This window comes from Triturus cristatus, chromosome 4_2 (genome assembly GCF_964204655.1).
Source record: "Triturus cristatus chromosome 4_2, aTriCri1.1, whole genome shotgun sequence".
NCBI classification, from domain to species: Eukaryota; Metazoa; Chordata; class Amphibia; order Caudata; family Salamandridae; genus Triturus; species Triturus cristatus.
The window spans coordinates 222,104,436-222,121,793 of record NC_140586.1 but is presented as its reverse complement, the minus strand read 5'-3'; the positions used below and the strand labels follow the sequence as shown (position 1 = coordinate 222,121,793).

The window sequence follows — 17,358 nt, the reverse complement described above, 5'->3', positions numbered from 1 at the left end:
AGGGAAAAGAAGGCTAGGCCACACCAGATGGAAAGCAACAGGCCAACCAGAGCGACGCCAGAAACAAGAAAAAAACAGCCTAGGGCCCCAGGAAGACCAAGTGGGCAACACCTGACAAGGGAGTGCACAGAATCATCCCAAGCAGGGAGAAGAGGAAAGGGCCAGACAAACCCCCACGAGGGGCCGCGCACACACCCTCAAGAAGCAAAGCAACATACAGAAATGCCACGGAGAACAGGCACCAAAGGGCCACCAGAACCCCCCAGCAGAGCACAAGCTGTATAACAGCTACCACTACCCCACATAGGGTACTTTAAGTCCCAAGACATGGGAACCCTCTTTGGAAGAACTTCCGCAACAGTGGAAAAACAAAAGAGCCACAGGGAAAACACCCCGTGAACGGCTTGACAATTAGCCCAAAGAAAAACAGAAGGCCGAATCTCCGGGCCAAGTCTGCGTAACAGTTCCAGCAAAGAACACACCACAGTGAACAAGGGCCGTCCAGCAGCCAACATTGCCAAAGTCCCTACAAGGAGGACTCAACGGCCAGAAAACACACTCCATCGCAAGAGCGACCGTCCCAAGAAGGCCCAGAACCAGCTCAACTCCTCAATCACTGAGGAGGAGAAGGGAGAGGAGGAGGAGTATAAGGGGGAGGAGGACGACGGAGCCCCGCCAGGAACCTTTGGATGGCGGAGTCAGCTGGGGCATGGAACAACAGGCTACCATCAAATGGGAGATCAATGAGCCTCTCCCGAATAGTTTCGGGGAAGACGCCGTCCCGAAGCCAAGCATTGCGACTTAGAGCGACAGAGGAAGCCATGGCCCGGCCCAGTACCTCCGAGATGCCCAGGGCGGAGTGAAGGATAAACGCCGCTAGCTCCCGGCCACCCAAGACATGATGCCGTAAGTCCACCTGAACAGTCTCCTGAGAAGCTGGGGACCCCAAAGACTCAACCGAGGCCCACAGACAAGAGGAGGCCCTAGCCAGGACACACAAGGTGTTCAGGTCCCGCAGGGCCGCACTGGTCGAGGCAAACATGTTGCGGCCCCAAGAGTCGAGCCAGCGGGGCTACCGGTAGGGCGGAGTCAACAGCGGTGGCAGGGAGGGAAAGGCAGTCCGCAAAAGAGCACTGCTGATAGAGGGAAAGACACGCAGGGTCATGCGGCGCCGGAAGGTGCCGGTGTAGAAGGTGCTGAGGCACCGGATCCCCTGAGGCAGGACGCCCCCAAGCCCCCGTCAGGGACGAAAGGAGCGAACCCTCAGCAAGACCTCTCTTCCACTAGAGCCCTGGTGGAGAACCTGCAAGAGATGATCCGGCGGAAAATGAGCAATCGGGTCACCCATGTGCAGAATATCCACAGCCGTGGACGCCACGTGGGCAAAGGCCGCACCCGCCTCTGTAGGGCCCCATGGCGGAGAAAGCAGCTCCTCCGTGGGAGACGGCTGCAGACTAAGGTGGCCGTCCCCCAAGCCAAGCGGAACGGGCAGGGGTCAGCCCTGGAAGGCAGGAGGAGACGAGGAATGGGGGAACTGCCGCTCCTCCGGCGAACACCGCGGCCTCAGAAACGGCAGGGAGCCACCCTTCGACGATGCCGGTGAAAAAGCCACCACTCAGCGGCCAGTCTCCGGGGAGGATGACACCAATATGCAGGCCTCCTCCGGAGAAGAGGGAGCGTCTGAAGACGAATCCGAAACTCGACGCCCGTCAGGAGATGTAGAGTCCGCCGCCTGAGGCAGAGCAGTAACGCCAGCCTGCGCCGAAGGAGACGCTGGATAGGACTCCTCGAAGTCATACTGCGCCGGGGACCGGAGCGGGGCCGGAGTCGCAGTGGACAAGGGGCGGCGTCGGAATGGCGCCGACTCGACCTCCGCCGAGGCAGCCGCCTGCGTGGAGGGACGAGAAGGACCAGGGGAGTGACACGAAGCCCTCTGCCAGGTTCGGCCCAGTATACGACAGAGGTGTTCCGGCGAGCCACGCGGCGACGCCAGGGCCGACCCAAACTCCGACTCGCCCTCCGACAAGGTAGTCGCCTGCGTGGATAGATAAGAAAGCCCCGGAGGAGGGCAAGGGGTGCGCGCTCAGCCTCGACCCAGAGCGGGACAAGGAGAGTCCACTGACCCCTGCGGTGCCACCCGGTCCAGCAGCCGCCGGCGCCGTAGCGGCATAACCTCGGCCTTAGACACCTTGTCAAGGGACCGAGAGGGGCCAGAGGATGCGACCTGAGCCCCGGCGACCTCACGCGACACCACAGGGAATCCCGCGGGAGTTTGCGGCGAGGCAGGGACACCATGGCGTGAAGGAGGGACCCCAGAGGAGCCGCACCCCAACATCACCAAATCCTCCAAGCCTGGGTCCGACCCAGTCGGCGCCGGGGTCGCTGGCGGCCCGCGCAAGGCAAGGGAACCGCTGACACCCCAGGAGGGGAAGGAGGAGATGCCAGCGAGGCCTGCAAAGCCGCTGCGTATGTCTCCAGTTGGACTCTCGACGCTCCATCACCGGGAAACGGTGGTTAGGAGGACACGCGGGCCGCATCACCCGCGGAGAGTCCACGCCCCCGGCAGGCCGAAACCCGGCCCACGGGGACAGACTGCGACACTTACCCACCGGTGAGAGACGCTCACGCTACATCAGGGAAGGGCGACGACGACGACAGTATCTGAAGCCATCTGCCGAGGCTGATCGAGGGGACGAGGTCGACCTGGAGAGACGTGCCGAGAGAAGTTTCATTCAACGTTCCCACCGCGACTTCGGCTTCAACTGTTGGCACGCCTCACAATCCGTGGTGCCGTGATCCTTCCCCAAACACCACATACAAATGCGACGAGGGTCCGTCGCCGACATAAGACGCTTTAAAGCCCGAAGTCATTCGCACACTGTTCCACCGAGAGAAGGACAATGATGAAGAAAAAAGGGCTCAAAACAGGCCGTATCCACGTTGCACGTGGAAAAGGAAAAAACTGACGTACACGTGCCAGGGTGGGGCTTATGTGACCTCACTGATGTCACGTACGCGGACGACGCCTAGGCGGAGTCGCGTGGTGTCGCCCCGCCCCCTGGCACGCAGGGATGCTGTGGCAAAAAGTTTCCGGATCCAGTCTCACGCCTGGGGATAATTCTACATGAAGGAATCTGCGGCTAGTAGTCTCTATCAGATCATCCCAGCTAGTTACTGAGATAAAAAGAAAGACCTTAATCCTCACAAATACTTCTTGGTTCTTTCATTTTCAACTTTTTCAGCTGCTGCACAATTTGGCCCTCACGTCCTTGGCCAAGAATATGAAGGCTTGAAATCTGTGGCACCAAATTAAATGTCCAAGACAACAGGCTTTACAATTTCCACATCCCTATCAATGGAATGCATAAACTTGGCTGACCTTCTTTTAGCATGCTTTTTCTCTCCCCGAATTTTGATTTTTAGGCCTCTCCAATATACAACCTTTAGCTCCCTGTTGTTGAAAGACCTCTTGTGGACCACACTACAACTTACAGCGGCCTTTGGGCCAGTCCACTTCTTACCGTTGGTTGGCTTTCTTGTCATTTATGATTTTGCTTCTTATTTCGTGGCTTTTCTTCCTCTTATCCCCAGCAACATAATCCTTTTGATTGGATACCTTGTATCCTTCCTCTGCTTAGGCTCAGTGGAATTGTTTTTTCTTTTTCTTTCAGCACTTTGTGGAAGTTCATGTGTTTTCTTTTTCTCTCCCTCATGTGCTGCTTCTCCACTCAAATGCCTGCTCACATTTAAAAAGCAACAACCCTGCCAAGTGATTCACTCCCCATTTAAATGAACACAGGAGCTGGAGGAGTAGATTGCACAGGCTTAGGTGCAGAACCCTACGTTGCCACTGCATCAGACAATCCACCCGAAGCAGTAGTTCGATTTGAGAACAAACGCTCATACCCAGTAGTTTGAGGTACTAGACACCCCAGGCCAAATTTGGAGATGCTAGGATGACTTGGGCCTTCTCGTTCCTGATCTTCAGAAATCGGGGCAGGAGAGGCAGTGGCAGAAAGGTATGCAAGAGTCCAGTGCTCCACTGTAGCCTGAATAGGTCTCCTAGAGAGAGCGTTCTTGAGAACTCCACCGTGCAGACGTTTTGACACTGGGCATTCTTGACTGGTGAAAAGATCAAGCCAAGGCTCTCCACACTACCAGAAGTCATCCTATCTATCAATCGTGATCTGCCAGCTGTCACCGGCTGAGCTTGTCCACCCTAGTGTGTAAAGATCCTGGCAGCAGTTTCACAGTTAGGAAGATGATTTGACACTCCAACCAAACTCCAGAGGCGCAGTGCATCTTGGCACAGATCCCATTCTGCCCGGCATGTAGCAGTAATATATGGTGGTGGTATTGTCTGTGAGAACCTGCACTATCCTAAACTTGGTGGATGCAGTGACGGCTCGCTCGGAGAGGGGTGCTAAGGATTAGACAAAAATAAAAAATAAACTTGCCTCCTCTGCCGCACACCTCTCTCGCCACTGCACGCCTCTCCTCCTCTGCTGGAAGCACCGGAAGCCTGAGGGCTTCCGGGCTCTCCCAGCCCAATCACGATGCTGCAGGAGCAGCGTTGTGATTGGCCTGAGCATCCTGTTTGGACGTTCTGGCATTGCCTGGGGAGGCTGGGCATGTTCTTCACGGGGCTGTGCAACACAGCCCAATGGAGAACATGCCAAGTGCATATGACGGTTTAGCCGGCTCTAGAGGTCAGCCCACACTGTCATGTGCACTTAGAGGGGTGCAAACCACTCCTCCCCTGCTCTGGCGTCAGGGAGCCAGACACGCCCGACTCCCGAAAGAAAAAGAACATGATAATAACGTCTTATTATCATTTTCTTTTTTTCACTGCTGCAATAGCAGTAGGGCGATGCTCCTCTGCCTTAGCGGAGGAGCTGCCACTGGGTGGATGGCAGTAAGGCCTTCAACCGCAGACAAGTGTCCAGCAACTCCAACAGATTTATATGAAGTAGAGTTTATGCTAGGGACACGATTCCTCTGGTCTCTGCCGGGGACAAGAACCCTCTGGTCTCCTCCGGGGACAAGAGACCTCTGGTCTGGTCTCCCCTGGGGACAAGAATCCTCTGGTCTCCTCCGGGGACAAGAGTCCTCTGGTCTCCTCCGGGGACATGAGACCTCTGGTTTCCTCCGGGGACAAGAGACCTCTGGTTTCCTCCGGGGACAAGAGACCTCTGGTTTCCTCCGGGGACAAGAGACCTCTGGTTTCCTCCGGGGACAAGAGACCTCTGGTTTCCTCCGGGGACAAGAGACCTCTGGTTTCCTCCGGGGACAAGAGACCTCTGGTTTCCTCCGGGGACAAGAGACCTCTGGTTTCCTCCGGGGACAAGAGACCTCTGGTCTCCTCCGGGGACAAGACACCTCTGGTCTCCTCCGGGGACAAGACACCTCTGGTCTCCTCCGGGGACAAGAGACCTCTGGTCTCCTCCGGGGACAAGAGACCTCTGGTCTCCTCCCGGGACAAGAGACCTCTGGTCTCCTCCGGGGACAAGAGACCTCTGGTCACAACCATCAGGTCTGGGTGGGGAAGAGACACGGGTCTGTCCCGGTCAGTTTACGGTTGAGCGGCCACCTCTGCAGATCTTGCACAGTCTATGTGATACCTGTGTGATGACCAACAGGTTCCCTTGGATTTGGATCAACTGAGACCTTAGATTCCACTGCAGAGTCTGCATATGCCACCAGGCAAAGGGGAGAAGAGAATACATGAGGTCAGCAGGCAAGAAGCCTCAGAACTGCTCTCACCCAAATACAGGAGTGAGGTTGAAACGTCTGGATCATAGCATGAATGTGCTGGACTTGTTGCAATAGGGTAAGGGCCAGCAACTGCACTCTGTGCAGAAGAGCTCTGATGGAACAAAGCCTTTGTGAAGGAGTGACTTTGGGTCATTGATCAAGAACTCTAAGATGTCAAAAGGTGCACCGTGGCCTGGAGGTGGTCTTCGACTGACTGTGGCGAGCCAGCCTTCAAAAGGCAGCCCTCAGGGTAGTAGACAACGGATATCCCCGACTACCGCCATGACTTTTGTGAGCACCCAAAGTCCACTGGTGAGACCGAAGTGGAGCACAGCAAATTGAAACTGCTCCCGATTCACCTTGAACCACAGGGAATGTCGGTGGGACTGCAGGATGTGTACTTGAAAGTACGTGTCCTGCAGGTCGAAAGGAACCATCCATTTGCTTGGATCCAGGGCAGACAGAACTTGGGCCAGTGTGAGTATTTTGAATCAGTACTTCTGCGGAAAGGCACTCCGAGGCCGAAGATCTAAAATAGGATGAAAGCCTCAATCTTTCTTCAGAACAAGGAAATAATAGCAGTAACAACATGTCCTTACTTCCAAGACTGGTACTCTTTGGATGGCCCCTTAGGCCAGTAGAACCTGCACCTCTTCCAGAAAGATGGATAGGGCCCCTCAAAAAGCAGCGATGGCGTGGGAGAAAGTTGAGGTTGGTGAAAAGGAGTGGCAGAGCACAGATAGCACTGCTGGACAATCTAGAAGATTAACTAGTTGGATATAATGGCCTGCCAACCTAGAAGAAAATGTCCGGTCCTTCCTCCTGCAGGGTGAGCGGGTGCTTATAAGGGAAAACTAAAACAGTTTGAAGGCTGACACTTCAGGGGGCAAGAATGGGTGAAATGGTGCCCCTAATTCCCTGCACAATATCTGCTTGAGCCCCATCCCCAGACAAGAAAGGAATGAGGTGACTGTTGTGCTGGTGGCGAGGCCTGACGGTGCCTATAGGCCATCCCTCTTCAGTAATCCTGAAAAGATCAGGCTGTCGAAGAAACTGTCAGGCAAAGGTTGAAAGGCCCAAGGAATGCACTGTGGCTCTACTTTCTTTAAAGCGTTCTTTAATAACCTTTTAATCAGAGGAGAGACCCATCAATTGACATATTCATTACAAATGCCTGCATGTCCCCAGAATAGTCAGTGGATTGCATCCACGTGTGGTGATGTGATGGAGGATCACAATAGTGCCCACTGCCTGCCCTAAGCATTCAGTGACTAGGCCAGCCCTAGTGACACTTAGCTGCATCTTGACGGTCTTAAATGGTCTGAGCCAAAGAGGCCCGAAACTCGCTTGGGGCCACTTGAAGATCTCGCTGACCATGTGCCAAATGGCGTGTGAATAACAACTGAAAAGGCAAGCTGCACTTACGGAGTTAAATGTTAAACTGGCAGAAGAGAAAATGCACTTCCGGGAACAACTCAGTTCTTTTGACCTCCTCACTGGACAGGTCATGGGGAACACATCAGGGATGACTTTGTTGGTGGAAGCCTGGACCACCAAACTCTCAAGAATTGCATGCTTCATAAGAAAGTATGGGACACCCGGCGCCAGTCAGCGGCACCTGGCCACCTGTCTGTTGACTAGTGGGCAACAGCAAGACTTCGCCCGGTTACACACAAGGGTGTCAGTCTGTGCCTTAATAAATGGAAGCAAGGACTCAGATGAGACTGGCCCATGATGCAAAACCTCAGTGAGGATATTTGTTTTTATTTCAACTGATGGCAGCTGTAGGTTCAGGACCTCACTGCAGATCTAATCACCACAGCAAATGATGCACTCTTCTCCGTAGGAGGTCCAAGAAGCAAAACCAACCTTGTCCGAGGGGTGGTATCCAGCTCACTGGCTCCCTGCATGTCCAGGTAGATATCATCTACATAGTGTGAGAGTAAATCATCCTCATCATCAACGTTATTATCAGGTTGATCAGTCTCGGACCCAACAGATGATGACGTTTTTGAGGAAGGCCTTGTTGAAGAGGAAACATTTTGTCTAAATCAGGGGGACGAGCACTGAGTGAGCTGGAGGGGAGTCAAGGCGCAAACTTGTAGGGGTCAAAGGAGATTCTGCTTCAGGTTGGACACCGGAGATGGCAAAGGCTCAATCTATGACATTAGGATCAGGGTTGGTGAAGAAGGAGCTGGCACAACCTTGGACCAGATTTTTTCAATAAAATAGTGACTTCCGTTCCGGTCCCCTTAGTATGGTCGGATCATTCTATCATTGATTTTAATTTTGAGAATATGCTGCATCTCCACTAATCCCAAGGAAGGCCACACTCCTGCAGTTTTCGATCTTACCACCAAATAAGGGTAGATGCCCTAACTACTGCCCTCATTAGCCACCTGGTCCCCTCTAACGGCACTATGGAGGAGGATGTGGACAGCCTCGACAATTGGCTCCAGTGCCGAGTAGACTAGCTTGCCCCCTCCTCCTTGCGCCCTGCTAAGGTATCGTGTTCCTCAGCGCCATGGTTTACGGCGGCCCTCATGAAAAGCAGGAGCGCTTGCAAACGCCTAGAGAGTACTTGCCAAAAAAAGATTCGACCCTCATGACAAAATAACTTATAAACAGGCGCTGAAGGCGCACTATAAAAAAAGTGATAGAGAGAAAAAACCTTTTCTCTCGGCAAAAATCACGCAGCGAATCAAAGCAAATAACTTTTTAAAACATTGAAGGAGTTCTCTTCCCCAAGTGCGGTGGCTAGGCCTTTCACGCCAACTGAAGCCTGGGCCAGCCACTTAGCCTCCTACTTTCAAAAGAAAATCAAACAAAATCCAAGACCCCTTTTCTCTGCTGCCCGTGGCCGACAGCGCAAATCAAGTGGTTTCCACCCGGTCCACTTGGCCATGTGGCCCGCAGCTCTCGCAGTTTCCTCCCATTTCCCTGGAGAAATCACTCGAGATCATGAAGGCCCTTAAATCAGGCTCTCACTCTGACCCCTGCCCAGCCGGAGTGCTGGCGTCCATAGCAGAGGTAATAAATCCTGTGTTAAATCGGATTTTAAATGCCTCCTTGGAGTTGGGGATAGTCCCCGACAGGTGGAAGTTGGCCAAAATACTCCCCCTGCTGAAAAAACCTCAGTTAAATCCAGAAATAGCTGCCAATTATAGGCCTATTTCTCTGCTTCCTTCTTTTACGAAGGTTCTGGAAAAATATGTCAATAGTGTCATCACGTCATATGCTGAAACTAACCAAGTTTTCCATCAGAGCCAGTCTGGTTTCAGGTCAAATTTTAGTACTGAAACTGCGCTCCAAGATGTCTCTGAAGCCATCAAGGAGACCCTTGATAAAGGTGAGAAGGCCGTGCTGATACTACTAGACTTATCAGCAGCTTTCGATACCGTGCCCCATGATCAGCTCCTCCTGATACTCCGGGATTGCAGCTACCGGGGCACGGTACTCCGGTGGTTTTCCTCCTTTTTGAAAGACCGCCAACAAATTGTCTGGGATCCGCCCTTTGCAGCATCCATTCCTGCCTTAAAGGTGGGGGTCCCGCAGGGCTCCATCACAAGCCCCACACTTTTTAATCTTAACATGACTCCCCTGGCTTATTTGGCTGAAGCCCATGGAGCCAAGATTGTATCTTATGCGGACGATACACAACTGCTCTTTACCTGCGATAAGGAGGCAACCTTTAGAGGAGAAACGATTAATGCCTATCTTAAGGAGGTATTCTCATGGCTCCAACTCCACCAACTAAAATCTAAGTCCGAGAAATCGGAGATTATTCCTTTTGGTCTCCCTATAGATAATGTATGGCGTAACTGGTGGCCCTAGGACATGTCCCCCCCCGCAGTGAAGATGGTGAAAAACTTAGGAGTCAGGCTGGAGGATAATCTGTCAATGAACTCTCAAATACAAATGGTAGCAGGTGCCTGTTTTGGAGTACTCAAGATGCTCAAGCAGTTTCTACTTTATCTGTCAGTGGCACACAGAAAAATTGTGGTCCAGGCACTAGATATATCTAGGCTGGACTACGTGAATGTTCTTTACCTGGGAATCCCTGAATACCTGCTGACACCCCTGCAGGTGGTACAGAACGCAGGCGCCCAGGGCAATACTTATGTTTGGTCCTAGAAACGGATGTTCCCCCCCCCCCCCCCCATCTGAAAGCCATGGCTCCCGATCCGAAAGAGGATAACTTTTAAAGCACTGGTTTTGACCCTTTAAGCACTCCACAGCACAAGGGCTCCGTATCGTAGGAAAAGAGCCCAGATCTACCACCCGCATCGTGCCCTAAGATCCTCTGCGCTTCAGCTTGCGTGCACCCCCAGATTCCATCGGGCTCGAATTGGTGGGCGCTCCTTTCAGGTGCAAGCAGCGCAACTTTGGAATAGCCTCCCTCTGGCACTGAGACGGACGCAGGACCTTCTCATGTTCAGGAAGTCACTGAAAACCTGGCTATTGCAACAATAACTTTCCTCCCAGTGAGTTTTGCCCTTTGTCAATCATGACCAGATTGCTTATCGCTGGGACACTCAATCGAGTAGCCGTGCGCTCTATAAATTCCTATTAACATAACATAACAGCCTGGATGGAAGTTGGCACTGGAGTCATTGTAGAGTGGCACAGACCGCGCTGATTACGGTTCCACTGGTGAAAACCTGACTGGAGGCTGCTGAAGATTCTTGGGGCTCTAAAGTTCACCAGAGGGAGCTGGAAGAGAACCAAAAATATGCAACATGGCCTACTTAAAGACCGTCGCCCGCTGCAGCATTGCAAATGGCACAGAAAATTTGAGGAAACTGAATTAGTTGAGGCATTGGCTCCGTGACTGGGGATCAGAAGTGAGTTCATCGGGCACCTTGACAGCCTCCAGACTTCTCTTTGGACTGAGAGCAGCAGGATGGTGCTGAGTCCTATGTCGACTTCTTATGCTTATTCTTAGATTGCAATTTGGACTTACCGGACAGCCTCAACTGCAAACAGGACCTGTTGTGGGAGTAGCTCGAGAGAGGAAACAAGTCTGTGCCCTCGACTTGAAGCAGGAGCGGGATTGCAAAAAGGCCCATGACTTCTTTTGCTGTTTGCTTCAGGTGCTTCATTTAGGCATTTTCTTGGCATGACTGACTCATGCCCCAAGCTGAAACATTAGTAACCCAGCTTGTGCGGGTCAGTAACCAACTTCTGCTTCCCGACAGTCAAGGCACAGCTAGCACTCTGTGGTCTTCAGATACAGGAAAATATTTTTGGAAGCAATTTGTCAATGGAAGAAATGAGAGCAGAGCTCCAGGTCTATATTCAAAGGCACTGAATGCAAAGACCTGATTTCAGCATGCTGGGGTGGCGCCACACAACACCACCTAACAGCATGTGGGACCACTGCTATAAAAACGTCTGGATCCTGTCTGGCGCCCGAGAAATATTCTAAAGGTGAAGAATCTGCAGTTAGAAGTACCTTCAGAAAGCTGGCTATGTACTCATAACAAACAATCTTAAAATGTTGGATCAATATTGAGGGTAAGGTTGTGTGTACTCATAATACACAATCTTAAAACGTTGGATAAATATGGAGGGTAAGGTGTGTGTATACACACACCCCAAATGGTTTTGATGGAAGGCTGTCATATCAGCTCGCACGCGCTCATCGCCATGTGGATAAACTGCCAGGGCAAACAGCATTCACAGACTTTTTAAACTGTGTACACTACGTTATATGAAAATCTTATATAAAAACTTAATCCAGGCAGCACGTCTATATTTATTTTTAGGGCGTTTCCATTACTATGCAGAAGCAGTGGAGTATGGGACATATTAATTTATCTTAGGTTTCCTTTTCACTAGCTCTGTTTAGCCCAGTCGGGTTTTTAAGGGCCTATGAGCTTGCTTTCTCTACACAATTATCTCAGTCCCTGTACTCGAACTGGAGTCACACTTGTATATGCTCTTCTCAAACTCATACGATGCTATACTGTAAAGGATGCTGCGAAGTGAGCAGATCGGGCTCAATTGTCTTTAGTGCTGCCTCTGTATGTAAATCTATATTTATCACAACTACATTTACAGGGCAGTCACCATGCTCACACAAAGCTCTGTCTGCACTACCATGTATGGCCTATTAGATGACACCTTTTGTGTTTTCTCAATTTCGTTTATTTGTTTTTTTTTACAAGTTTACTGTGCCTGAAAGTTTTGAAAGATGACATGTTGACACTATATGGATCCTAAATCTTTACTTCCATTCCTCTTCTTGTGCCTCCTCTCCCTACGCCTCTGAATTTGCCCATCTTTTCTTTCATTCTTGTGTTTGCGCTCAATGCCCCATCTACCTACCTTTTGTACCTCCTGCTTTTGACTTCTTCACTATTCCCTTCCTAACTTTCATTTCTACTTCTGCTTCTTCCTTACAAATCCAAATTCTTTACTTGTATCGCTTTACCAGTCCTTGGGTCTCTCTATTCTCTGTGCCATATTGTCCCACTCACCACCATCTATACTTCACAACCTGTGAGGAGGATTCCATCGCACTTGATGCTGTTCTGTAACCGTTTGCCCGGTCAGAACCCTTTGGTTTACCTATAGACAGCTTTTAGCTGTCTGTTGTCGAAGACCTATTGTGGACGGTACCAATACGTAAGTGGGCTTTGGGTCAACCCATTGCATGGCAATGGTTGGCTCGTTGGCCATTTTCATCTGCTTGCTTGCTTCTTATTTGGCTTTCCTTTCTCTTCTTTGTTTGTCCAACTCCTGGAGCACAGAATACATTTGAATGGATGACCTGTAACCTTCCACTGCTTACAGTCAGGACATTACTTTTGCTTGTTCGTTCAGCACTCACATGCATTTTCTTGCTCTCTCCACCCGGTGTGCAGTTTCCTGGCATACACTCCGCTGTTCGCCCTAACAAACCTTCTCCAGTGCTTCCCATCTACACTGCATCCTGCTTAAGTTGCTTTTTTTGTTGTTGTTTATTTACAAGCTACTACAAGATAAGTGTCTGCCATCATGTAACAATAAATGAAAAAAAAAATAGCCGTGGCATCATGACGGATTCCTTTATACAAGTCATCACAGTTTGGTCACTTTAGCGTCATGAAGCATATGTGTACATGCATGATGATGTATGCATGTGTATTCATCATTGCACTTTTTGCCAATGTTGTTTTGCATCAGCAAATATGCAATTGTATTATTTTTGCAGATTTGGAACAGCATTGGCAAAAAACATTGGCAAAGCTCAAAGGTCAGGTAATGCCACTGAAGTAGACTTATTGAATTTGATAATGCTGGTTAATGATGTGCTTTATTCAGATATTTATCTTTTTAACAATGGGACACTAGTTCACTATTTGGATTTTTCGATTCACACTACATATCTGGGTTCTCTGATATTTCTCAAAAGGTGCAGTACTGGCAGAGGTCACTCTGCATGTGATCTCGGTCTGCATTAGGTTCACTTGTGGTGCCATCAATCAAGAGGTCACTGTCACAACTTCTCCCTCAAACATTGTTGTTCTACACACAAAATCAAAGGGCTTCTCCATGACCAAACTTACCGTTGAGAGTTGACCGATCTGCTTTAGGACACCCTTCAGGTCACGCTGCTGCTCCTCACGGAGTGCGGTCAGCTCCCCCTGAGGCAATAATAAAAAGTGAAGCATGCGCCAGGCAATCATGAAGGAAACCAACAAGATTGGATCGAACAAACAGAACCATCAAGGACAAAACAAAACATACACCTGTGGGTGCTCAATGAAAAAACAAATTTGCTGTTCAGAAAACTAAAAGGGAAGTTCAAGACATAAACTTATTACAGAAATCTGTACACAAAGCCCAGAAAGTTTAGTAAACACACACCAGTGATGTTCTGGACACAAATATCTGACAGGATCATTACAATTTGTCAAAAGGTTACAGAAAAGATCCAGGAAGGTTTGTAATCAAATGTCTGGCACATTCAGTAAACAAACTTGGTTAGTAGAGTTAAAAGTCTGAGAAATTCAATTAACAAAAACCTGGGAAGTTTAATAGGGATGACACATGTTGAAAGGAATCTTTATAATTATTTGAGGGTAATGCTCTTACCTTATAGACATTTCAGAGGTTAACTTATTTTACTAGTATATTTTCAATGTCCAGAGCACAGAGTCTGTTAAACCATGATGACTCTCTCTATAATATAGCATGCATTACACTTGTTATAAAAATCAATAAAAGTCGTTAAAAATTAAGTATTTTAGAACAGTTAGCAGCAGCTATCATATTTGGGTAGCAAAAATCTAGGATATTCGTAAAACAAAAATGGAAAAAATCTGGCTGTATTTTGTTAGCAAATACGTTTACACAATCAAACTATTAATCAGCAAGTTTGGTTTACAAAAGCGTAGGTGTGCAGTGCATTTAGGGATAGGAAAACAAATGCAGGATGGTAGTGTTAGGATGGAAAAGTCCCTCAAAGTGGCAGGTGTGCACCCATGCCCTTAGTGCCTCTGCTGCAACAACATCTGGATCCTTGGTGCTGATTTCTGAAGTCAAGGGTAAACAAGAATACGTGCATGCCCTGACACAGGTCTGTCACACAAGTTGCGGTCTTGTTGGGCCGGGAGGGCCGCTCAAAGTGCTACCCTCATAGTGGTGAAAGGCTACTGCCTTTACCAGGAGTTAAGTAGCACAAGCGCAATGGTGGCATCACACTGTGTAATGATCAGTAGAAGTGAACATGCATTTTTACCTCTGTCATTGGAGGGAGGCCTACAGGCACACATATTTAAAGTTCTGCTGCTATGTGCTTAACTCACCCTTGTACTACAAGTTAGTATGTGGTGCTGTGCAGTGTGTGGATGGTTGCATGAATGTGCAGTTTCTATGTGTGCCTGTGAATGGCACAACACATGGATGACTCTGGTTTCCACTTTGGGAGGCCCAGGGGCGACTGGAGGAGCATGAGAAGGTAGAGGATATCCTCCCTCCACCCCACCCCCCCGCCAGATTTGTGGATTGCTGCATTCCTGAGAGCTGGGTAGAACACACACTGAAGAAAGGGCAAGCCAGGCTCTTCGGTGCACTTCAAAGGATTCTGAAAGAGGTCACTGGAAAGGGGTCTGGGCACATCTTTGGAAGCAGATGGGGCTGATAGAGCCATAAAGAGCAAGGCTGGGGCACAGGGGTAACCTTTTGATACACATCACTGTGGATGACATCCAGGTATGAACCTCTTGTCACACTCATGGCCAAGATCTGCCTGTCTCTTAGCTGGGTGAGAAGACATCACCCCTGGAAATCCAAGACCATCTGCCCAGGAACCTGGGGCACCACGGTCTGCCTGTTTGCCAAAACCAATGTGCCCTGTGAGGAAGAGGACAGAGCCTAAAGGGTGGGAGTTTGGGAGGGGGGGGGAGGGGGAGTGGATCCTGGTGAGAGGATCCCTGTAGCAAGGGGTGAGGCAGCGGCTGCTGCAGTGATCGAGCTGTAGCCCATGTGTGAAGTAAAGTCGACCACCCCATATGCCAGACGGGGTTATCATGAAGAGTGCATTACTGCCATGCTGATAGGGCTTTAGCCTGTGCGTGGAGTAAAGTTGTGATCCTGTATGCCAGAGGGGGCCGTTGTGAATAGTATATGAACTACAGTGCCGTAGCTGCTGTTTGCTCTGCAAAGACCCAGAGAGAAGCCCTGGAATGCTCAACCCGTGGTACCACGTAGAGTGCTGAAGGAGTACTTGACCCGGTTGCTCAGGATCCATATTACACTGGGCCCCAGGATATAGGAGTAAAAAGCCTCAACCGTACGTGTAGCGCTCATGTGGATTTTGTCCTATTTGGCTGGCAGAACACAAGTGATGCACCTCCCTCCTTTTGTATCCAGGTTCGAAGAAGTAGGGTACGGAGTCCCTCACGGCATTTCCCTTAGTCCTGCTTTGTTTAACATCAATGTGAAACCTCTGGCAAAATTAATTCGTAGCCATGGAATTTATTTCATGAACTACCCCAATGGCACAAAACGTTTTTGGTCAGTCTAGCCCATGAATCTAGCCCATTGCAGCCAGACTCCTTTCATACCTGTCTTGGGGATATCTCCTGCTGGAGAGGAATGAATTCACTTAAATTCAATGGCGAAAAAGAGAAATTCTCCATTGCTCCATTTGGTAATGCTCCTCTTCCTTTACCAGCCAACGTTTGGCCTCTACCTACAATCTCTACTCTGGTTCCCTCTCCAGAGGTTTGTACCCTGGAGGTTTATATGGAAGTAGTTTGTCACATGCTACTCAAGTGAACAAACTCTACATGGTCTTTGTTAAGAACAGTACTCAAAATGTTACTGTTTCTCCCCTCTCAACATTGACCGCAAGTGGTCCAGTCACTAAGTTTGAGTTGTCTGGACTACTGTAATGCCTTGATGTTAGGGGCTGCTGACTATCTCAAACAGATAAGTGATTAAGATGGCTGGTGCCTAGCTTGCCGTGTTCAGCCCTCGCTCTTCTTCTTCAGCAGCACTGGACACATTGCATTGGCTTACTGTTTCCAAAAGGAATATGTTTAAGGCTTTGTGTATGTACACAGAACTTTACATCTGTCTGGTCGTCGTTTTTAACTATCAAGATTCCATCATAACATTTACGCTCTGCCAATGCCAACTTGCGTATTGTGCCTCAAGTGAAGGGAGGCCAACTTGGCAGCTGTTCTTCCTTGTTGCAGGCTGCACAGTTGTGGAACGCTCTGCCTATACAGTTACGCCAAATTGATGGTGTTTAGGAAATCCCTTAAAACCTGGGTTTATACACTTTAATGAATTCTGCTATTGTTTTGTTTGTCTCAGAGTTTCCCCACTAAGTGAATCTGGTTCTTACTTTCCTGTTTTAGCGCCAGAAGACCCTTGTGTAACAGTAGCGCTCTACAAGTGGAAATAATAATAATACTAATAATAAGAACCCCCAAGGTTGGGTCCAGTGGCTCCTGCTTGCCCCATAGCCGTCTGAAAGGGGTCTGGACAGTCGGCAAATTGCAGGGACGGTCATAAAAGAATTGTCCAGAATGATCGTCATCCGCCTTTAGCAAACATTTAAAAGCACACAGGATACACAGCAGACAAATGCTCAAGAGACTTAGTAAACAAGTGGGCCACAAATTAAATCAACAACTACTCTACTTGAGATGTTCAGTAAACAAACTGCCCAGATTGTGTGGTTTTGCAAAGAACCCTTAGAGATCTTCTGTAAATAAATGTCCCAAATGTTCATTCACAAATCGCTCTGGACGTTCATTAAACAAATACGCCAGCTGTTCAGTTAGTGGCTACTGGTGATGCTCAGTACAAATGTCTGGGACAGTAAATGGTGGTGAAAAGCAGTGGACAAAGGTCACCATGAAACTCACGAAACAAACGTACAAGAATTCTAGTTAGCCAGAATTTGAGTGTTGTCCATTTAGAAAACGTAGTAACAAAAACTCATGAATTTCATCAGACAGAGCCAGGAATGCAAACAAATAACTACTCAACAAAGAAACACAACCGGAATGGGACTAGGTGAACTCAACTAAAAGAAATCCAGGAGATGTGGTTTAGTACAAAGTATTTCATAAACACCTGGGTATTTCAGAACTAGAAACC

At 49.3% G+C, this 17,358-nt stretch overlaps 1 protein-coding gene across 1 annotated transcript in view; it reads right to left on the bottom strand.

The window, feature by feature from the left end:
* SUN2 (Sad1 and UNC84 domain containing 2) overlaps positions 1-17,358 on the bottom strand; it is a 116,333-nt gene that overhangs the window by 37,312 nt on the left and 61,663 nt on the right. The window contains exon 10 of the mRNA XM_085601282.1: positions 13,308-13,385. Within this exon, the coding sequence (XP_085457408.1) occupies positions 13,308-13,385 (78 nt within the window). The remainder of the gene's footprint in view (positions 1-13,307; positions 13,386-17,358) is intronic.